The sequence below is a fragment of the Pristiophorus japonicus genome, unplaced genomic scaffold (genome assembly GCF_044704955.1).
Source record: "Pristiophorus japonicus isolate sPriJap1 unplaced genomic scaffold, sPriJap1.hap1 HAP1_SCAFFOLD_82, whole genome shotgun sequence".
Classification (NCBI taxonomy): domain Eukaryota; kingdom Metazoa; phylum Chordata; class Chondrichthyes; family Pristiophoridae; genus Pristiophorus; species Pristiophorus japonicus.
Window position 1 is genome coordinate 2,874,898 of NW_027254740.1, and position 24,087 is coordinate 2,898,984.

A 24,087-nucleotide genomic window follows, 5' to 3' on the forward strand; every position below is an offset into this window, starting at 1 on the left:
GGGCACATTGGGACCAACAATTCCCCATGTGGGGCTGTCAGTGTGGGTGGGTTCCCTTCCCTGAAGGACATAATGAACCAGTTGGGGTTTACCACAAACTGACTGCTTTCATGGTTACTATTTCTAGTGCTGTCCCTACAAATAACCAAGTTCATTAATCTCAATTTCTCAACATGCCTTTGTGTTTTTGTGGATTCTCTCTCACCCAACCTTTTTCCTGTCTAAAATTCACTTTACAGAGTATTAAAAGGGGAGGATCTGTCGACTGGAGGCTCAAAGCAAGCATCACATTACGATCTGACAGAGTCACTCGATTGATCGGGAACAGAATATCATCAGCCTTTGACCATGGAAGCAAAAAGCACCGATCACACCAGGGAGAAACTGTACACGTGCTCTGTGTGTGGACAATGCTTCAGCCTATCATCCAACCTTGAGAGACACAAACTGCAGTCACATTGGGGAGAAATTGTGTAAATGTGAGGACTGTGGGAAAAGTTTCAACTACCCGTTCCAGCTGGAAACACATCGGCGAGTTCACACCGGGGAGAGGCTGTTCACCTGCTCTGACTGTGGGAAGAGATTCGCTTGGTCATCCTATCTGTTGAGGCACCGAGAGTTCACAAGTGACTGCAGGGGTTGGGATCTGCTGTTATTGCTGCTGTTAATCACATCCCGACTGAACCATGTTCATTCTGACAGTTGGGGTTTGTCTCCGCTGATGCTAATAACTCCTGTAACTGGACTAGAGTTTAATATTTGGGATATAGACAAATAAATTCGTGTTGCTTTCAACACATTGCTGTAGATTTTTGTCTTTCCCACCCGTGTATTTAGCATCACCTGGCTGGAGCTCAGTGAGGACAATCTGGGGGAGGATCGTATGGGGGGAGATCTTCTGCATGGACTCAGTCCTTCAGGTTCACACTAAGAGGGGCAAAGGGCACTTTGGTCTTTCTAATCACTCTTCACTGACAGCAAAGTCACCGTACGGGTTAACCTTGACGTGTAAGGTGCAGATGATATCCACCCAAGGGTGTTTAAAGAGTTGGGGATTGGTGCTCTGTCAGCCCCTTGCCCATATCTCCAACAACTGAGTAGAGTCATGGGTTGTTCCCTGAGATTGGAAGGTAGCACACGTAGTTCCCATTTTCCAAATTGGGCACAATCAGAGCTCGGGAACTGAAGGCCCATCAACGTGACCTCGGTCACTGGGAAGGTGCTTGAAGGGATCCTGAGGGATGCTTTTTTCGATCATGGGGAAAGGAAAGTAGCCATTACATATACTATACACGGATTCCGGTAAACATGGTCACGTCTTACAAACTAGCTTGAGTTTGTAAAGAAGTTGTTAGGTTGGTGGATGGGGGAATCCGGGTGACATTGTCTTCCGCACGGTGTAAAACTAATTTTCTATGGTGGGCCTGATCCAATATCCTGGCACTTGGCTGGGGCCACATTCAGCAAAAGCTATTAAAATAGGAATAAATGAAGATAAACTACATCAGAATTTACATTTAGATTTTATTTACTGCCTCTGCTCCCGATCTCTGGCACCTCTTCGCTTGAGCATTCATGAACTGACCCTGCTCAAACCATAAGCACAAGCATATCTGTGCATGGTTCTGCCTGTGACCAAAGGGCTGTGTCACTGTCACACACAGATACCGTTTCCTTGTTTCAAATCTCCATACAAACACCATCACTTCACACATCCTCTTTCTACACAATTGCAGCAGACATGAGCAAGGACGTGAGGCTTATTAAAAGACACATTTCATTACAGCGAATGTTACACTGGGAGAAATGTTCAGTTATTTTCCATTACAGGCAAAATGCCGGACAAACCAGCAGCACACTGGCACCTGAATAGTGTCTCATCGGCCTACAGGCTTTTCTTAAATAGATTTGCTTCCTGGTTATAAACTTAAACCAGCTTTTCAGGCGTGATGCTGTATTCACATATTGAAGGTGAGAGAGATGCTGTGGGGCACACGCTAAGTCCAGTTGCTGAAAGTGATTAACAGACTGGGTTTTGTGTTTGGTGATCCCGGGCGTGTTACCAATACCAGCAAAGATGAAGCCCATGGAATAAAAGGAAGAGCGGATACTGTCTCACTGTGAGCAAGTCAGAATGAGAAGCTTTAACAACAGCCGATGTTTCACAAAGGGAGACCTCACCAGACCAAAGGACATTGGTGGCGTTTAATGGGCTGTTTGTGTCAGTGGGCTGCAGGAGACTATTTGTGACAGAAGGAAAGCTGGTAACAGCAAACAAACATTTTGCCTGCCTGTCCATGGCCCACTCTGACTTCACCTTCTTTCTCTCACTATTGATGGACACTGCTGCAGTAATTGCTCCGCTGCCCGTTCCTCTCTTGTCCCTCCTACATCCCTAATACCTGGCCCGACACAATCTCCCACCACGACATCCTCACTGTGTTGGAATCCACACGAGTCTCCCCATCTGCTCCCTGTTCTTTCCCTGGATCCTGAAACGACAGAACTCGCTGATCCCTCCTGAAGTCTCCAGGCTCTAAAACTGAAGCTTGGTGGCCCTCAGTCCCCACTCCTTCATTTACCTCACCTTCTCTCCTCCTCTATTCCCCCTTGGTTGTGTTCCACTCTCTGCCCTTGGGCCTTCCCCGGGATTCTCAGTATGAACAGGGGGATGTGCGTTGAGACAGGATGTCCCAGCTCTCCTCCTTTAAAGGGACAAGGAGAGGACCAGCTGGGCTGAATGGCCCTGCTTTATGACATCACTGCAGTGCCTAGCAACCAAAACCCCTGAGCCCTGCTCATTATGGGCTGGGTTGAGCTCAGTGCTTTTACAGGAAGGGAAACAGTAGCAGGATTCGAGCCGTGTGGAGCCCAGGATTAATGAGGAGAGGTACATTATCAATTTCTACCTTGTTGAGTGAGAAATGGCAGTGCCCCGGACACTCCCTGTCCCTCAGTATCTGTGTCGGGGAGCGACCGATGGGTTAACTCTGTATCTAACCCATGCTGTACCCGACTGGAGAGTGTTTGATGCTGGCACGAGTTGCTCAGCTCGATGAACACAACATTTAACCCAAATTGGATCAGATTAACCATCAACTTCTCCCCTGGACACTGTCCTGAAGAACAGGGAGTGTCTCTATTAATTTGGCTTGATCAAATTTAAACATTTCACATCTCTTTTTAAAAATTTGTTCCTGGGATGTGTGTGTCGCCTGTCGCCTCTCACCTCTCATTCTTATAACATCTAGACAATATAGGCCTAGTCTAATCGATCTCTAATAGGATAATCCAGCCTTCGCAGGAATCAGTCTAGTGAATCTTCACTGCACTCCCTCTATCGCAAATTTATCTTTCCTTAGGTAAGGAGACCAAAACTGTGCACAATACTCCAGCTGTGGTCTCACCAGGGCACTGTATAATTGCAGTCAATGTAAATACTCAAATCTTTTTGAAATAAAGACCAATATATCATTTGCTTTCTTAATTGCTTGCTGTACCTGCATATTAACTTTTAGCGATTTGTGTACAATAACAACCAGGTCCCTCTGAACACAATGTTTCCCAATCTCTCACCATTTACAATAAATACTCTGCCTTTCTACTTTTACTGTCAGTGTCTAACTTAAAATTTCTTCACATTATATTCCATTTACCATGTTCTTGCCCACTCACTGAGCCTGTATATATCCCCTTGAAACCTCTTTTCTTCCTCCTCACACTTACATTCCCAACTACCTTTGTAGCCTCAGCAAACTTCGATATATTACGTTTGGTCCCCTCATCCAAAGTAATGATCTAGATTGTGAATAGCTGGGGCCCAAGCACCGATCCTTGCAGCACCCCACCAGTTACAGCCTGCCAACCCGAAAATCGCCCGTTTATTTCTACTCTCTCTGTTTTCTGCCCGTTAACCAATCCCTAATCCTTTCAAGTATATTATCTTCAATCCCATGAGCCCTAATCTTATTTTATAACCTCTTATGCGGCACCTCAACGAATGCCTTCAGTAAATCTAAATACACCACATCCAGTGGTCCCCCCTTACGTATCCTGCTAGTTACAACTTCAAAAAACACTAACAGATTTGTCAAGTACAATTTCCCTTTCATTAATCTGTGTTGATTCTGTCCATTCCTGTTATTACTTGCTACGAGCTTAATATTAGATTCTAGCATTTTCCCGACTACTGATGTCAGGACTACCAGTAAAGCAGGGGTTAGATACAGAGTAAATCTCACTCCATCCTGTCCCAAACACTACCAGGGTTGATGCAGAGTAAATCTCAGTCTATAATATCCCAAACACTCCCAGGGCAGGTACAACATGCGTTAGATAGAGTAAAGCTCCCTCCACATTGTGCATCAAATATTCCCAGGACAGGTACAGTACACGTTAGACACGGAGTATATCTTCCTCTACCATGCCTCAAACACTCCTAGGGCAGGTACAGCATGGGTCAGATACAGAGCAAAGCTCGCTCTGCACTATCCCATCAAAAACTTTCAGGGCAGGTACAGCACGGGTGATATAGAGTAAAGCTCGCTCTGCATTATCCCAAGAAACATTCTCAGTGCAGGTGCAGCACAGGGTTAGATATAGAGTAAAGTTCCCTCTCCATTATCCCATCAAACACTCTCAGGGCAGGTACAGCACGGGTTAGATACAGAGTAAATCTCCTGTACACTGTTTCGTGAAACACTCCCAGGGCCGGTACTGCATTGGTTAGACACTAAGGAAAGCTCCCACTACACTGTCAAATAAACACGCATAGGACAGCTACAGCACAATTTAGACACAGTGTAATTCTCACTCTAACCTCTCTCACACTTGTGCACAGTTTTGGTCGCCTTATCTAAGGAAGGACATATCTGCCTTGCTTACATACAGAGCAATGCTCCCTCAACACTGTCCACCAGACATTCCAAGGGCCTGTACAACACAGGTTAGATACGGAGTATATCTACCTCTATCCTGTCCCAATATTCCAGGGTAGATACTGCATTGGTTAGATACAGAATAAAGCTTCCTATACACTGTTGCATCAAATCACAGGGCAGGTACAGCATGGGGTAGATACAGAGTCACACTCACTATACACTGTCCCATCAAACACTCCCAGGACAGGTACAGCACGGATTAGATGCAGAGTAAAGCTCCCTCTACACTGTCCCAACAAACACTCCCAGGGCAGGTACAGCACAGGTTAGACACGGGTACAGCTCCTTCTACCCTGTCCCAACCATTCCAGGGCAGGGACAGCATGGGTTAAATAAGGCTAAATCTCCCTCTATACTGTTCCACTGGACATTCCCAGGGCAGGTCCTGCACTGGTAAGATACTAAGTGAAGCTCTCCCTACACTGTGCAAATAAAAACTCCAAGGGCAAGCACAGCATAATTTAGATACAGTGTAATTCTCTCTATAATCTCTCGACAGGGCTTTGATGAGACCACACCTGGATTACTGTGCACAGTTTTGGTCACCTAATCCAAGGAATGATGTACTTGCCTTTCTTAGATACAGAGTAAAGATTCCTCAACACTGTCCCACCAGACATTCCAAGGCCTGGTACAACACAGATTAGATACAGAGTATATCTCCCTCTACCCTGTCCCAAGCATTCCAAAGTAGATACTGCATTGGTTAGATACAGAGTAAAGTTTCCTCTACACCGTCCTTTCAAACACTCCCAGGGCAGGTACGGCACGGATTCAATACAGAGTAAAGCTCCCGCTACACTCTCCCATTACACACTCCCAGGACAACGACAGCATGGGTTAGATACAGAATAAAGCTCCCTCTGCATTATGCCATCAAACACTCCCTGGGCAGGTACAGCACAGGGTAGATTACAATATAAGAAATAGGAGTAGGAGTAGGCCACTTGCCCCACCAGACTGCTTTGCCATTTAATAAAATCATGGCTGATTGATCTTGCGCTCAGCTCCACTTCCCTGCCCGCTCCCAATACACTTTATTCCCTTATCGCTCAAAAATCTGTCTATCTCCGCCTTTAATATATTCAATGACCCAGCCTCCACAGCTCTCTGGCGTAGAAATTCCACAGATTTACAACCCTTGAGAGAAGAAATTCCTCCTCATCTCAGTTTTAAATGGGCGGCCTCTTATTCTGAGACTACGTCCCCTAGTTTTAGTTTCCTCTGAGTGCAAATATCCTCTCTGCATTCAACTTGTCGAGCCCCCTCATTATCTTATATGTTTCAAAAGATCACCTTTCATTCTTTTGAACTCCAATTTGTATAGACCCAACAAACTCAACCTATCTTCATAAGTCAACCCTCTCAGCTCCCGAATCAATCTAGTGAACCTTCTCTGAACAGCCTCCAATGCAAGAATATCCTTCCTTAAATACAGGGACCAAAACTGTATGCAGTACTCCAGGGGTGGCTTCACCAATATCCTGTACAGTTGTAGCAGAAATTCTCTGCTTTTATACTCTATCCCCCTTGCAATAAAGGCTAATATTCTATTTGCCTTCGTGATTATTGTTGTACCTGCATACTAACTTTGTGTGTTTCATGCACAAGGACCCCCAGGTCCCACTGTACTGCAGCACTTTGCAATTTTTCTCAATTTAAATTATAATTTGCTGTTCTATTTCTTTCTGCCAAAGTTGATAACCTCACATTTTCCCACATTATACACCATCTGCCAAATTTTTGCCCAGTCAATCAGCCTGCCTAGGACCCTTTGCAGATTTTTTGTGTCCTCTCCACAATTTGCTTTCCTGGCCATCTTTGTGTTATCAGCAAATTGGCTGCATTACACTCTGTCCCTTCATCCAAGTCATTTAGATTGTAAATAGTTGAGGACACAGCACGGATCCTTACGGCTTCCCTCTCGTCACTGTTTGCTAGACGGAAAATGACCCATTTATACCAATTCAGATATAATGTAAAGCTCCATCTACACTGCCCCATGAAACACTCCCAGGGCAGGTACAGGGGGTTAGATACAGAGTAAAGCTCCCTCAACACTGTCCCATCAAACACTCCCCGGGCAGGTGCAGCACGGGTGAGATACAGAGTAAAGTTCCCCCGAGACTGTCCCATCAAATGTTATTGAATGGGGAGCAGGCTCGGGGGTCCGGGTGGCCCACTCCTGCTCCGATTTCTCATGGACTTTTGTACCCAGCATGCCCCGCGGGGGAGAAAGTGCCTCACAGAATACAGGAGCTCAGTGCGCAGGCGCGGAGCGTGTAATGGCGGAGTAGACATGTTTTGATCAGGTTCCTCGGAAGTGTCGTTTTCAGCGGGAGGGAGCGGAGTAAGCGACCAGCGGGGAGCCGGGGAGGCTTCATAAACAACCCGTGCCGCCGCAAGCCCGGAATAATAACCGGAATATCGGCGGTTGCAGCTTCGGGGCTTTCTCCCGGTCACAGGCCCAGGCTAACGGCGGCCATCTTGGTGCAGGAAGGTTCAGTGATCCGCCATCTTGATTCAGTGAGTAGCACGGCGCATGCGCCGCCATCTTAGTGCAGGAACAAAGTGAATGATGTCAGTATCTGGAACTGAACCCAGCCAGAGTCAGTACCTTCAGGGGAGGGGAACCAGTGAGTGTAGAACTGAACCCAGACAGAGTCAGCACCTTCAGGGGAGGGGAACCAGAGAGTGTAGAACTGAACCCAGCCAGAATCAGTACCTTCAGGGGAGGGGAACCAGTGAGTGTAGAACTGTACCCAGCCAGAGTCAGTACCTTCAGGGGAGGGGAACCAGTGAATGTAGAACTGTACCCAGCCAGAGTCAGCACCTTCAGGGGAGGGGAACCAGAGAGTGTAGAACTGAACCCAGCCAGAATCAGTACCTTCAGGGGAGGGGAACCAGTGAGTGTAGAACTGTACCCAGCCAGAGTCAGTACCATCAGGGGAGGGGAACCAGAGAGTGTAGAACTGAACCCAGCCAGAATCAGTACCTTCAGGGGAGGGGAACCAGTGAGTGTAGAACTGTACCCAGCCAGAGTCAGCACCTTCAGGGGAGGGGAACCAGAGAGTGTAGAACTGAACCCAGCCAGAATCAGTACCTTCAGGGGAGGGGAACCAGTGAGTGTAGAACTGTACCCAGCCAGAGTCAGTACCTTCAGGGGAGGGGAACCAGTGAGTGTAGATCTGAACCCAGCCAGAGTCAGTACCTTCAGGGGAGGGGAACCAGTGAGTGTAGAACTGAACCCAGCCAGAGTCAGCACCTTCAGGGGAGGGGAACCAGTGAGTGTAGAACTGAACCCAGCCAGAGTCAGTACCTTCAGGGGAGGGGAACCAGTGAGTGTCGAACTGAACCCAGCCAGAGTCAGTACCTTCAGGGGAGGGGAACCAGTGAGTGTAGAACTGAACCCAGCCAGAATCAGTACCTTCAGGGGAGGGGAACCAGTGAGTGTAGAACTGAGCCCAGCCAGAATCAGTACCTTCAGGGGAGGGGAACCAGTGAGTGTAGAACTGAACCCAGCCAGAGTCAGTACCTTCAGGGGAGGGGAACCAGTGAGTGTAGAACTGTACCCAGCCAGAGTCAGTACCTCCAGGGGAGGGGAACCAGTGAGTGTAGAACTGAACCCAGCCAGAGTCAGTACCTTCAGGGGAGGGTAACCAGTGAGTGTAGAACTGAACACAGCCAGAGTCAGTACCTTCAGGGGAGGGGAACCATTGAGTGTAGAACTGAACCCAGACAGATTCAGTATAATAACATAAGATATACGAGCAGGGGTAGGCCATACGACCCCTCACGCCTGCTCCGTCTTTTAATACGATCATGGCTGATCCCATCATGGACTCAGAACCATTTCCCTGCCCTCTCCCCATAACCCCTTAATCCCTTATTGATTAAGAAACTGTCTATCTGTTAAATTTATTCAATGTCCCAACTTCCACAGCTCTTTGAGGCAGCGAATTCCAGATTTACAACACTCTGAGAAGAAATTCTGCCGCGTCTCAGTTTTAAATGGGCAGCCCCTTATTCTAAGATTATGCGCTCGAGTTCTAGTCTCCCCCATCAGTGGAAACATCCTCTCTGCATCCACCTTGTCGAGCCCCCTCGTAATCTTTTATGATTCGTTAAGATCAGTTCTCATTCTTCTGAATTCCAGTGAATTCCAGAAGCCCAACTTGCTCAACCTTTCCTCATCTCCGGAATCAACCATGTGAATCTTCTCTGAACTGTCTCCAAAGCAAGTATATCCTTTCTTTAGTATGGAAACCAAAACTGTACGCAGTATTCCAGGTCTGGCCTCACCAATGCCCGGTATAACTGTAGCAGGACTTCCCTGCTTTTATACTCCATCCTCTTTGCAATAATGGCCAAGATTTCAATGGCCTTTCTGATCACTTGCTTGATCTCCATACGAACCTTTTATGTTTCATGCGGTAGGACCCCCAGGTCCCGCTGTACTGCAGCACTATGCAATTTTTCTCCTTTTAAATAATAAATTGTTCTTTCATTTTTTTCTGCCAAAGTGTATAACGGCGCACTCTCCAAAATTATACTCCATCTGCTAATTTTCTGCACACTCACTTAGCTTGTCGATGTCCTTTTGCAGGTTTTTTTTGTCCTCCTCACATATTGCTTTTCCTTCGATCTTTGTATTATCAAACTTAGCTATGTTAATCTCGGTCCCTTCATCCAAGTCGTCAATATAGATTGTAAATATTTGGGGTCGAAGCACTGATCCCTGTGGCACACCGCTAGTTGCCAACCCGAGAATGAGCCATTTCTTCCTACTCTCTGTTTTCTGTTAGTCAGCCAATCCTCTATTCTTGCTAATATATTACCCCAACCTCGTGAGCTTTTATCTTAAGCGGTAACCTTTTATGTGGCACCTTGTCAAATGCCTTCTGGAAGTCCAAAGATACCACATCCACTGGTTCCCCTTTATCCACCCTGTTTATTACATCCTAAAGAATTCCAGCAAATTTGTGAAACATGACTTCCTCTTCATAAATCCATGCTGACTCTGTTTGACTGAATTTTGCTTTTCCAAATGTCCTGCTACTGCTTCTTTAATAATGAACTCCAACATTTTCCCAGCCACAGATGTTAGGCTAACTGGTCTATGGTCTCCTGCTTTTTGCCTGCCTCCTTTTTCAAATAAGGGCGTTACATTTGCAGTTTTCCAATCTGCTGGGACCTCCCCAGAATCCATGGAATTTTGGTAAATTACAACCAATGCATCCACATCACTGACGCTATTTCTCTTAAGACCCGAGGATGCAAGCCATCAGGTCCAGGGGATTTGTCCCACTTTAGTCCCATTATCTTACTGATTACCACCTTCTTAGTGATTGTGGTAAGTTCCTTCTCCCCCTGTCGCCCCTTGACCATCTACAGTCATTCTTTGCTGGCTTTTAAATGTTTCCCAATCTTCTGTCCTCCCACTAGTTTTGGCCACTTTGTATGCCCTTGTTTTTAATTGGATACCATCCTTTATTTCTTTAGTTAGCTATCTTTTCTTTTAATTTACACCCTTTCGTTCCCATTTGAATATATTTTTCTTGAGAGTTGTGAAATATCTCCTTAAATGTATGACTCTGTTCATCAACCATCTTGCACTTTATTCTATTTTCCCTGTCCACTTTAGCCAAATCTGCTGTCATATCTTTGTCGTCTCCTTTATTTAAGCTCAGAACGCTGGTTAGAGATCCAACTTTCTCACCCTCCATCTTAATTTGAAATTCAACCATGCTATGTTTACTCATTCCAGGGGGATCCTTTACTAGGATATTGTTGATTAATCCTGTCTCATTACACAGGACCAGACCTAAGATAGCCAGCACCTTCAGGGGAGGGGAACCAGTGAGTGTAGAACTGAACCCAGCCAGAGTCAGTACCTTCAAGGGAGGGGAATAAGTGAGTGTAGAACTAATCCCAGCCAGAGTCAGCACCTTCAGAGGAGGAGAGGGAGGGGAACTAGTGAATGCAGGTTGATTCCGGAGGTAAAGGGGTTGACTTATGAGGATAGGTTGAGTAGGTTGGGCCTGTACATATTGGAGTTTAGAAGAATGAGGGGTGAACTTATTGAAACTAATAAAATAATGAGCGGGCTCAACAAAGTGGATGCAGAGGTGATATTTCCACATTTAGAGCAAATTGAAACTCGGGTTATTGTCTGAAAAGAAGGGGCCGCCCATTTAAAACTGCGATGAGGAGGAATTTCTTCTCTCTGAGGGCTATAAATCTGTGGAAATCTCTGCCAGTGAGCTGTGGGTCATTGAATATATTTACGGCGGAGATAGAAAGGTTCAACAGAGGTGCTGACAATCAGGAAGGCTTTAGATTGAGTCAGGGAACAGAGTGGTTCTGCTCACACATCAGAGAATGGTTACAGCACAGAAGGCCATTCGGCCCAACGAGGCCTTCCCGGCTCCCAGCTAGTCCCACTGCCCCGCCCTTTCCCCCGGCCGTGCAAATGTTTTCCTTCAGATACTTATCCAATTCCCTTTAGAAAGCTGTGATTGAGTCTGCCTCCTCCACCCTTTCAGGCCGTGCTTTCCGGATTCGAACCACTCTGCGTAAAATAGATTTTTCTGACGTCACCTTTGGTTTTTCTGCCAATCACGTTTAATACGTCTCCTCTGGTTCTTGAGCCTTCCACCAATGGGAACAGTATCTCTCTGTCTAGTCTGTCTGGACCAAGCATGATTTTGAACACCTCAACCAATTCTCGTCTCAACCTTCTCTGCTCCAAGGAGAACAACCCCAGTTTCTCCAGTCAATCCACGGAACTGAAGTCCCTCATCTCATGAATCATTCTTGTCAATCTTTTCTGCACCCACTCTCAGGCCATCACATCCTAATGTGCGGTGCCCAGAATTGGACACAATGCTCCAGTTGAGACCGAACCAGTGGTTCACAAAGGTTCATCATAACCTCCTTGCTTTTGTACTCTGTGATGCCCAGGATCGTGTAAGTTTTATTAACTGCTTTCTCAACCTGTCCTGCCACCTTCAGCGATTTATGCATATATACCCGCAGGTCTCACTGTTCATGTACCCCCTTTAGGATTGCACCCTTTAATTTACATTGGCTCTCCTCGTTCACTTAATCATGCTTTTCTAATTTTATTTCTTAACTCAGATTCACGGCCTCATTTTATTTCTTACTCCGAGCCCCTCAACTTAATGTGGTAGTGTAATGTTGGCGAGTGGTGATTGATTGCCTTGGGAACCAACAGCAATAGAGTTCAGAGGCCGGAGGGCCCAGGGAGCAGCGTGTTCTGCAACCATTCGCGGTGCTTGAGGAGTGGATCCTGAGTCGGCCTATCAGGTCAGTCTGTGTGAACCCCTGTTAAACTATTCATCTCTTCAAGTTAAATCGAGATTTCTTTTGTCAGCAAAATAGTTTAACATTTGTCAGTATTTTGTTTTCCTGGAGTTCCTACTATGAGTTTCAGACCCTTCAGTGCCAAGTGCACCAGGTGTTTAAAGGTCATTCATTTCCCTCTTTCCATGTCGCTGTGAGTTAAAGGGACAGAGACTGATTTCCCCGCATTATGCATTTGTAGTAGTTAAAGTAACATCCTTCCTGTTGGTAGTGAGTGACATTCTATGCTGGGTGAGATGGCTGGTGGCATCAGCCTTTAAAATACGCATCCTCTTGTTCAAATCTCTCCAGTGTCTCACCCTTCCCTATCTCTGTAACCTCCTCCAGCCCACCAACACTCTTCATAGTTTATTTTCTTTGGAACAGAGGAAGCTGAGGGGAGACCTTAATGAGGTGTATAAAATTATGAGGCCCCTAGATAGAGTGGAGAGGAAGAACCTATTTCACTTCGCAGAGGGGTCAGCAACCAGCAGAACCTTTTAGCCAGTACGTAGCAAGCCCAACAAGAGAGGGGGGAGTTCTGGACTTAGTATTAGCGACTGAAGCTGGGTAGGTGGAAGGGGTATCAGTGGGACAACATTTTGGTGCTAGTGATCGTAATTCAGTTAGAATTACGGTAGTTATGGAAAAAGATAGACCAGGAATAAAAGTTCTCAATTGGGGAAAAGCCAATTTTACTAACCTGAGATATTGTTTAGCCAAAGTGGACTGGAAACAGATACTGGAAATGGTAAGAGATTGGGAAATGCTGGTGTTCAGATGGACGTTGGTGTCCTTGTACACCAATCACTGAAAGTTAATATGCAGGCACAGCAAGCAAAGAAGAAAGCAAATGGTATATTGGCCTTAATAACAAGAGGATTTGAGTACAAGTGTAAAGACGTCTTACTGAGATTACACCTGGAGTGTTGTGTACAGTTTTGATTGCTTACCTAAGGAAGGATGTACTTGCTATTGAAGATGGCAACGAAGGTTCGCCAAACTGAATTCCTGGGATGGGAGGATTGTCCTATGAGGAGAGATTGAGTAGATTGGCATGTATTCTCTCGAGTTTAGAAGAATGAGAGGTGATCTCATTGAAACATACAAAATTCTTTCAAGGCATGACCGGATAGATTCAGGGAGGATGTTTCCTCTGGCTGAGGAGTCTAGAACCAGGGGTCAAAGTCTCAAAACAAGGGGTTGTCCATTTAGGTCTGAGATCAGCAGAAACATATTCACTCATTAATCTTTGTAATTCTCGACCCCAGAGGCTCTATCTTTGAGTATATTCAAGACAGAGATCGACAGTTTTTTTTATATTAAGGGAATCAAGAGATATCGAATAGTGCAGGATAGTGGAGTTGAGGTAGAAGATCAGCCATGATCTCATTGAATGGCAGAGCAGGCTTGAGGGGTCGACTGGCATACTCCTGCTCTGAAATCTTATGTTCTTATGTTGAAGTTAAAACATGTCTCAGAGCAGTGGGAGGTATTCAAGGAGGAGATAATGAGGGTTCAGAGGAAGTATGTTACCTTCAAGAAAAAGGGTGGGACTAATAAATCTAGAGCCCCCTGGATATCAACATAAGAAATAAGAGAGGAGTAGGCCACAACGTCCCTCGAGCCTGCTCCGCTTTTCAATGAGATCATGGCTGGTCATCGCCCTCAACTCCACTTTCCCGCCTGATCTCCACATCCCTTGATTCCCTTAACATACAAAAACCTATCTAACTCAAACTTGAATAGACTGAGCGTCCACAGCCCTCTGGGGAAGAGAATGCCAAAGATTCACAACCCTCTGAGTGAAGAAATTCCTCCTCATCTCTGTCTTAAATGTCCGACCCCTTTTCCTGAGACTGTGCCCCTAGTGCTAGACAGTCCAGCCAGGGGAATCAACCTCTCAGCATCGAACCTGTCAGTCCCCTTCAGAACCTTGTATGTTTCAATGAGATCACACCTCATTATTCTAAACTTGAGAGTGTATAGGCCCATTCTACACACTATCTCATCATAAGACAGCCACTCATCCCAGGAATCAATCTTGTGAACGTTTGTTGCACCGTCTCCAAGGAAAGTGTTTCCTTCCTGAGATAAGGAGAACAAAACTGTGCCCAGTACTCCAGGTGTGGTCTCACCAAGGCCCTGTACAATTGTAGCAAGACCTCCTTACTCTTGTACTCCAAACCCTTGCAATAAAGGACAAACCATTTGCCTGCCTTATTGCTTGCAGACCTGCATGCTCACTTTCTGTGTGTCTTGCACGAGGACACCCCAAAACTCTCTGAACACTGACGTTTAAAAGTTTCTCATCATTTAAAAGATATTCTGTTTTTCTGTTGTTCCGTCCAAAGTGAATAACCTCACATTTCCCTACATTATACTCCAGATGCCACCTTACTGCCCACCCACATAGTCTATCTATATATATCTTGCAGACTCTTGTGTTCTCACGGCTTACTGTCCCACCTAGTTTGTATCATCAGCAAATTTGGATATATTACACTCGGTCCCTTCATTTAGGTCATTAATCATAAAATCATCGGAATTTACAGCATGGCAGTAGGCCATTTCAGACCCCGTGTCCGTGCCGGCCGACAAACAGCTATCCAGCCTAATCCCACTCTCCAGCTCTTGATCCGTAGCCCTGTAGGTGATGGCACTTTAAGTGCACATCCAAGTATTTTTCAAATGTGGTGAGGGTTTCAGCCTCAACCACCCTTTCAGACAGTGAGTTCCAGACCCCCACAAACCTCTGGGTGAAGGAATTTCCCTTCGTATCTCCTCTAAACCAATTACTTTAAATCTGTGCCCCCTTGTTGACCCCTCTGCCAAGGGAAACAGGTCCTTCCTAACCACTCTATCCAGCCCCCTCATAATTTAATACATTTCTATCAAATCTCCCCTCAGTGTTCTCTGTTTCAAAGAAAACAGACCCATCATCTCCAATCTTTCCTCATAGCCAAAATTCTGCAGTCCAGGTAACATTCTTGTAAATCTCCTCTGTACCCTTTCCAGTACAATCACATCTTTCCTGTAATGTGGTGACCAGAACTGCACACAGTTTTCCACTGCGGCCTAATCACTTCAAGCATAACCTCCCAGCTCTTGTATTCCATGCCTCGACTAATAAAGGTAAGTATTCCATATGCCTTCCAACCACCTTATCTACCTGGCCTGCCACCTTCAGGGATCTGTGGACTTACACTCCAACGTCCCTTTGTTCCTCTACTATTTTCAGTGTTGTAGCATTCAATGTGTAATTCCTTGCCTTGTTAGACCTCGCCAAATACATTACCTCACACTTATCCGGATTAAATTCCATTTGCCACTTTTCTGCCCCCCTGACCAGTACATTTATAGCTTCCTGCAGTGTGCAGTTTTCTTCTTAATTCTCAACCACACAGCCTATTTTAGTGTCACCTGCAAACTTATTAATCATAGCCCCAACATTGAAGTCCAAGTCATTGATATATACCACAAATAACAAGGACCCAGCGCTGAGCCCTGCAGAACCCCACTGGAAACAGCCTTCCAGTCACACACCGAATGGCCTACTCCTGGAACTATTTCTCGATGTTTCTATGACCCAACTTTCACAGCTCTCTGAGGCAGCAAATTCCACAGATTTACAACCCTTTGAGAGAAGACATTCCTCCTCATCTCAGTTTTAAATGGGTGGCCCCTTATTCTCAGATCATGCCCTCTATTCGAGTCTCCCTCATCAGTGGAAACATCCTCTCTGCATCCACCTTGTCAAGCCCCCGCATAATCTTATACGTTTCGATAAGATCACCTCTCATTCTTTTGAATTCCAATCTTTAGAGGCCCAAACTACTCAACCTTTCCTCATAAGACATGCCCCTCATCCCCGAAACCTTCTCTGGCCTGCCTCCAAAGCAAGTCTATCCTTTCATAAACATGGATCAGGAAGGCCAAGATTCCCTTCGCCTTCCTGATCACTTGCTGTACCTGCATACTGTCCTTTTGTGTTTCATGCACAAGTATCTCCAGGTCCCGCTGTTATGCAGCACTTTGCAATCTTTCTCCATTTATATAATAACTTGCGCTTGGATTTTTTTCTTGCAAAGTGCATGACCTCACACTTTCTAATATTATACTCTATCTGCCAAATTTGTTGCCATTCACTTAGCCTGTCTATGTCCTTTTGCAGATTTTATGTGTCCTCACACATTGCTTTTCCTCCCATCTTTGTATCGTCAGCAAACTTGGCTACGTTACACTCAGTCCCTTCTTCCAAGTCCCTTAATGTAGAATGTAAATAGTTGGGGTCCCAGCACTGATCCCTGCAGCACCCCACTCGTTACTGCTTGCCAACCAGAGAATGCACCATTTATCCGACTCTCTGTTTTCTGTTAATTACCCAATCGTCTATCCTTGATGATATATTGACCCCAACCCCGTGAACTTTTATCGTGTACAGTAACCTTTTACGTTGCACCTTGTCAAATGCCTTCTGGAAGTCCAAATACACCACACTCACTGGTTCCCCTTTATCCACCCTGTTCGTTACATCCTCATAAAATTCTAGCAAATTTGTGAAACATGACTTCCCTTTATAAATCCATGCTGACTCTGCCTGACCGAATTTTGCTTTTCCAAATATCCTGCTACTGCTCCTTTAATAATGCACTCCAACATTTTCCCAACCACAGATGTTAGGCTAACTGGTCTATAGTTTCCTGCTTTTTTTCTGCCTCCTTTTTTAAATAAGGGTGTTACATTTACAGTTTTCCAATTGCCGGGACCTCCCCAGAATCCAGGGAATTTTGGTAAATTACAACCATTGCATCCACTATCCCTGCTGCTACTTCTCTTAAGACCCGAGGATGCAAGCCATGAGGTCCAGGGGATTTATCCGCCTTTATTCCGTTTATCATACTGAGTACCGTCTTCTTATTGATTGTGTTAAGTTCCTCCCCTCTGTAGCCCCTTGACTATCCACTGTTGGGATATTTTTAGTGTCCTCTACCGTAAAGACTGATAGAAAATATTTGTTCAGTGTTTCTACCATTTCCATGTTCCCCATTACTAATTCCCTGATCTCGTCCTCTCAGGGAGCAACATTTAATTCAGCCACTCTTTTCCTTTTTATATACCTGTAGAAACTCTTGCTATCTGTTTTTATATTTTGTGCTAGTTTACTTTCATCGTCTATCTTCCCTTTCTTAATCTTTTTTTTTGGCATTCTTTGCTGGCTTTTAAAAGCTTCCCAGTCTTCTGTCCTCCCACTAGTTTTGGCCACTTTGTATGCCCTTGTTTTTAATTGGATATCATCCTTTATTTCTTCAGTTAGCCACGGATGGCTATCTTTTCTTTTACATCCTTTCCTCCTCACTGGAATATATTTTTCTTGAGAGTTGTGCAATATCTCCTGAAATGTACACCACTGTACATCAACCGTCCTACACTTTAATATATTTTCCCAGTCCACTTTAGCCAACTCTGCCGTCATACCTACATAGTCTCCTTTATTTCAGCTTAGTACGCTGGTTTGAGATCCAACTTTCTCACCCTCCATCTGAATTTCAAATTCAGATCATGCTATGATCACTCATTCCAAGGGATCCTTTTACTAGGAGATTGTTTATTAATCCTGTCTCATTACACAGGACCAGATCTAAGATAGCCTGCCCCCTGGTTGGTTCCGTTACATACTGCTGAAGGAAACCGTCCCTTATGCACTCTATGAACTCCTCCTCAAGGCTAACCTGACCAATTTGATTTGTCCAATCAATATGGATGTTAAAATCACCCATGATTATTGCTGTTCCCTTTTTACAAGCCCCACTATTTCCTGGATTATGCGCTGACCAACAGAGCAGCTATTGTTACGGGGCCTATAGACTATGTCCACCAGTGACATTTTTCCGCTTCTTATTCCTTATCTCCACCCAAACTGTTTCAACATCCTCATCATTTCAGCCAATATCGTTTCTTACAATTGCAGTGATTCCATCCTTTATCAATAGAGCTACACCACCTCCTTTTCATTTCTGTCTGTCCTTCTGGATTGTTCAGTACCGCTGAATATTTAATTTCCAGTCCTGGTCACCTTGCAACCACGTCTCTGCAATGCCTATCAGATCATACTCATTTTATCTATTTGTGCCATCAACTCATCTATTTTGTTACAAATGCTACGTGCATTTAGACAAAGTGCCTTTAAGTTGATTTTTTTACCCTTTTTTCCTGCTATTTTCCTCTCTCCTTCAAACTCACTTTCTTTATTTTTGCTTTCGAATTCCAGCTTTACTCCCCTCCCTAGTGAATCTATTTTCAGGTTCCTATCCCCCTGCCAAGCTAGTTTAAACTCTCCCCAACAGGACTATCAAACCCCCCCGTGAGGATATTCATCCCGACTCTGTTGAGGTTCAACCCGTTTGGTTTGTCCATGTCCCACCTTCCCCAGAAGCAGTCCCAATGCCTCAGTAAACTAACGCCCTCCCGCCTGCACCATCTCTCCATCCAGGCATTCATCTGCTTTGTCGAACTTTTTCTGATTCAGTACCATCAGGGGGGAGAAGATGGAGTGAAACCAGTGAGTGTTGACCTGGACCCAGCCAGAGTCAGGTCCTTTGGGAGAGGGAGGGAAACCGGTGAGTGTAGAACTGATTCCAGCCCAAGACAGCACCTTAAGGGGCGGGGACAGAGGAGAGGGAGGGGAACCAGTGAGTGCAGAACTGAAACCAGACAGATTCAGCATCTTCAGGGGAGTAAATGAGAGCCAGTTGAGAGAAGGTTCACGAGATTGATTCTGGAGATGAGAGGGTTGACTTATAAGGAAATATTGAGTCGGGATAAATGGTTCATTCTCAGTTTGGCAATCAGTAACTTGTGGGTTGCTGCAGGGATCAGTGCTGGGTCCCCAACTATTTACAATCTATATTAACGACTTCGAAGAAGGGACCGAGTGTAGTGTAGCCAAGTTTGCTGATGATACAAAGATGGGAGGAAATGCAATGTGTGAGGAGGACACACAAAATCTGAAAAACGACATTGACAGCCTAAGTGATTTTGCAAAAATTTGGCAGATGGAGTATCATGTTGGAAAGTGTGAGGTCATGCACTTTGGCAGAAAGAAAATCAAAGAGCAAGTTGTTATTTAAATGGAGAAAGATTGCCAAGTGCGACTGTACAGCCGGACCTAGGGGTACTTGTGCATGAAACACAAAAGATCTGTATGCAGGTACAGCAAGTGATCAGAAAGACCAATGGAATCTTGGCCTTTATTACAAAGGGGATGGAGTATAAAAGCTGGGACGTCTTGCTACAGTTGTACAGGGCATTGGTGAGGCCACATTTGGAATACTGCGTGCAGTTTTGGTTTCCGTATTTACGAAATGATATACTTGCTTTGGAGGCAGTTCAGAGAAGGTTCACAAATTTGATTCCGGAGATGAAGGGGTTGACTTATGAGGAAAGGTTGAATATGTTGGGCCTCTACTCATTGGAATTCAGAAGATAGAAAAGTGATCTTTATTGAAACATATCAGATTATGAGGGGGCATGACAATGTGGATGCAGAGAGGATGTTTCACTGATGGGGGAGACTAGAACTAGAGGGCATAATCTTAGAATAAGGGGCCCCATTTAAAACTGAGATGAGGAGAAATTCATTCTCTGAGGGTTGTGGATGTGTGGAATTCACTGCCTCAGAGAGCTGTGGAAGCTGGGACATTGTATAAATTAAATCAGAAATAGACACTTTCGTGAAAGAAAAGGGGTTATGGGAAGCGGGCAGGGAAGGGGACCTGAATCCATGATCGGATCAGCCATGAGCGTATTAAATGTCGGAGCAGGTTCGAGGGGCTGCATGGCCTACTGCTGCTTCTATATCTGATGTTAACCAGTGAGTGCAGAACTGAAACCAGACAGAGTCAGCATCTTCAGGAGAGGAGAGGGGAGGCAGTGAGTGTGGAACTGATCCCAGCCAGAGTCAGGACCTTCAGGGAACTAGATTGAGGGGAACCAGTGAGTGTGGAACTGAAACCATCCAGATTCAGCACCTTCAGGGGAGGGGAACCATTGAATGTGGAACTGAATCCAGCCAGAGACAGTACCTTCAGGGGAGGGGAACCAGTGAATGTAGAACTGAACCCAGCCAGAGTCAGCACTTTCAGGCGTTGGGAACCAGTGAGTGTGGAACTGAACCCAGTCAGAGTCAGTACGTTCAGGGGAGGGGAACCAGTGAATGTGGAACAGAACCCAGCCAGAGTCAGTACCTTCAGGGGAGGGGAACCAGTGAATGTGGAACTGAACCCAGCCAGAGTCAGCACCTTCAGGGAAGGAGAGTGAGGGGAACTAGAGAGTGAGGGGAACTAGTGAGTGTGGAACTGAACCCAGCCAGAGTCAGTACCTTCTGGGGAGGGGAATCAGTGAATGTGGAACTGAACCCAGCCAGAGTCAGCACCTTCAGGGAAGGAGAGTGAGGGGAACCAGTGAGTATGGCACTGAAACCAGCCAGAGTCAGCACCTTCAGGGGAGCATAACCAGTGAATGTGGAACTGAATCCAGCCAGAGTCAGTACCTTCAGGGGAGGGGAACCAGTGAGTGTAGAACTGAACCCAGCCAGAGTCAGTACCATCAGGGGAGAGGAAGCAGTGAGTGTAGAACTGAACCCAGCCAGAGTCATTACCATCAGGGGAGTGGAACCAGTGAGTGTACAAGTGAACACAGCCAGAGTCCACTCCTATTGGAGAAGGAAGTGTGCCAGTGAGTGTATTTCTCAACCCAGTCAGAATTGGTGGTGAAAACTGGGAGTGGAGGAGAAACAGTTTAGAATTGTGTGTTGATTTGGATTTCAGCACAGCTGGAGGGCCAATGTGTGGGACAGGGATTTACAGCTTTGGAAGAACGAGAGAGGAAAGAATGTTCCATGGAAACTAGGGGGCCACGTTTCGAATGACCCATAGAACGGTGCACATCCGAGAGGTCCGCCGACTTTCCAGAAGGAAAAGTGAGCCTTGTAATTACCTCGGGATTCTCCACGGTGATCTGGCCTGCTTTGGACTGAGCACAAGAGAAGCAGCGGGGTTCGGAGCTACAGCCATGTGCTAAAAAGAGTGTCGGCAGCTGCCCGTGTGTGCAGTGGAGTCTGCGTGTGTACACAGTAGCTCCTGGCCCTCCCAGCGTGTCGTGGCTCTGGGCGACCCTATCCCTGGCCGAAGTAACAACACGATGTTCACTGCCCCTAGCCCGGGCCGAGTGGCCTGCCTCGCCACGCCTCGCCGCAGACTAAACTCGGGCCTAGCCTCGCCACCCCGCACCTTGCTGCTGCCTAAACACTGGCGTCGCCTCGCCGCCCCTCGCCTTGCCTCGCCCGCCCCTCACCTCGCTGCTGCCTGACCTCGGGCCTCACCTTGCCGCCACTGCTCTTACCTTGAGGCCTCCTTGCCGGCCCGCCCACACACCAGCTCCATGATGGGGCCACCCGACCATCTTTTAGCGGGCCCCGCCCGAACTCTTCAACCTTGAAAATGTAAGGAGACAAGCAGGGCTGTGTGTGCTGCTGGAGGGCTCGCAGTGCTCTGGAACGGATAGGTGCTGCAATAGGTGAGGTAGCAACGTTTATTTTTTTATTTATTGATTGATTTTTAGTTTCTTTTTAATATTTTATTTATTGATTGAGTTATTGATCATTTATTATTGATGATGGTTCTTTATTTTTAAAAGTGAAGTATTTAATGCTTTTGGAAAATCCTCTAACTTCCCTTCCATCCACAACCCCTCCCCATTCACAGCGGGGAGAATCTGTAAACGTGTTGTGTGTGTGGGCGAGGCTTCAACTGATCGTCCAACCATGGAGAGTCACAAGGATACCCGCACCATGGAGAGTCACAAGGATATCCGCACCATGGAGAAACCGTGGAAATGTGGGGACTGTGGGAAGGGATTCAGATCGCCATCAGAACTGGAAATTCATCGACGCAGTCACACTGGGGAGAGGCTGTTCACCTGCCTCGTGTGTGGGAAGGGATTCACTCAGTCATCCGACCTGTTGACACACCAGCGAGTTCACAACTGACTGCAGGGGCTGGAATCTGCTTTTAATCACATCCTGGCTGAACCATGTTCATTCTGACAATTGGGTTTGCTTCTGCTGATGATAACTCCTGTAACTGGACTGGAGTTTAATATTTGGGATATCGACAAATAAATAAATAAATGGAGGGATGAAATCCCGCCTCTGGAGGGATGCAAGAGACGGGGGGCTGTTGTCCATGTCACCTGGACGGAGCACACCTGCTCGGCAGGCATCGTCGTGTGTAACCTGGTTTCAAATCACTGAAAATGATGCTAATAAAACACACCAAACTATTGTCTAGTTAGATTGGGGTACAGTATTCAATTCCTCAATTTAAAAAAAAAAAATTAAAAGAAAAGAATTCTTCCACGTTGGTTAAGTTTTTTCAGAAGTTTAAAAGTTTCTTGTGGAGTTTTTAAAAAGTTTTCCCAAGTTATTTATAAGTTTCCCAAGTTGATTTAAAGCTTGAAATGAAAGTCAGTACCCAGCTACCTCCCTTGATACTATCCATGGGCGCTGCCAGCCCTCTGCAGCAGCACAAAGCCCTGGCTAGACAACACCTGGAGCATTGTGGGGAAGTAGAGACCTGGTCGACTCCGAAGGGGGCCCGAGCGCCTGGACACAACTTACAGTGCCATGGTTAGAATCGCCGTGTATAGTGCCAGGGTTAGAATCCTCACATACTCTCCCAGGGTTAGAATCCCCATGTACAGTCCCAGGGTTGTAATTGCAATGTACAGTCGCAGAGTTGGAATCCTGTGACTGTACACAGTCGAAGAGAAAAATTGAGGCCTTGAATCTGAGTTGGGGAAAAAAATCATGGAAACATAATTCAATTTCTATACTCAACTATTTGAAATCAAATCAAATTAATTGTTGCATCTAACACGTTACTTTCATGTCAAATGGGAAACAAGTGATGTCGGGGGAGTTCAGGACTGTTTGCGCCCAGTTACACAACATGTCCCTGGCTCTCCACTCCAAATGCGCTTATTTCGGTTCGCAGTCTCATTGACACATCCAACTGCCTGGATGGACCTCGCCCTTTAAACCCCCTCAGAGAAATATCAGCATTTGATGTTTAGTTTGCCAAACCTTTAGAAAAACTTGTTAGGCTTCAGCTGGAAAATTGTGTTCAAGTTTGGGCTCCAAACTTTGGGAATGGTGCCAAGCTTTTAGAGAAGGTACAGAAGGAACAGTGCCAGGGATGTGGGACTTCCATGATGTGGAGAGCCTGGTGAACTTTTCCCCAGAGATCAGGAAAGGGTAAAAGGAGATTTGATCGAGATGCACAAAATTATGAATGATTTAGAAGATAGAGTAAATATGGAAAGTCTTTCCAGTGGCATTGGGGTAGGTAACCAGAGGAGTAAGACTTCCAAGGATTGGCACAATGACGAGAGGTGAGATATGGGACCATTTGTTACCCAGTGAACTGTTATGATCCAGAATGCACTGTCTGAAAGGGTGGTGGAAGCAGATTCAATAGTAACTTTTAAAAGGGAATTGGATAAATACTTGCCGGGAAAAATTACCGAGCGATGGGTAAAGAGCAGAGCAGGGAGACTCATTGAACAGTTCCACTAAAGAGCTGGCACAGACAGGAGAGGCCGCATGACCTTCTGTGCTGTACCACTCCCTGACAATGGCGAATTATTGTACCCAGTGTGCTCCGCCCGGGGGAATACGCCCTATCTCCATCAGCAGGGAGGCAACACGTGGGAAGGGCTGGTT

The 24,087-nt window shown here is 45.9% G+C and overlaps 1 protein-coding gene across 4 annotated transcripts; it reads left to right on the forward strand.

Annotated features, from left to right (window-relative positions):
* The first annotated feature begins 7,223 nt into the window (after nt 1-7,223).
* LOC139257299 (zinc finger protein 239-like) lies at nt 7,224-22,657 on the forward strand. Of its 4 annotated transcripts, none has more exons than XR_011592241.1 (3): nt 7,224-7,466; nt 12,081-12,269; nt 22,070-22,657. XR_011592241.1 is itself a non-coding variant. In XM_070874433.1 (3 exons), exons 2-3 carry the CDS (start codon nt 21,231-21,233, stop codon nt 22,351-22,353), a joined length of 339 nt encoding a protein of 112 aa, XP_070730534.1. In that variant the 5' UTR covers nt 7,224-7,466; nt 21,134-21,230; the 3' UTR covers nt 22,354-22,657. The 4 variants fall into 4 exon arrangements, 1 of the variants encoding a protein (XP_070730534.1); XM_070874433.1 differs by lacking the exon at nt 12,081-12,269 and adding an exon at nt 21,134-21,285; XR_011592243.1 differs by lacking the exon at nt 12,081-12,269.
* Nucleotides 22,658-24,087: the final 1,430 nt, after the last annotated feature.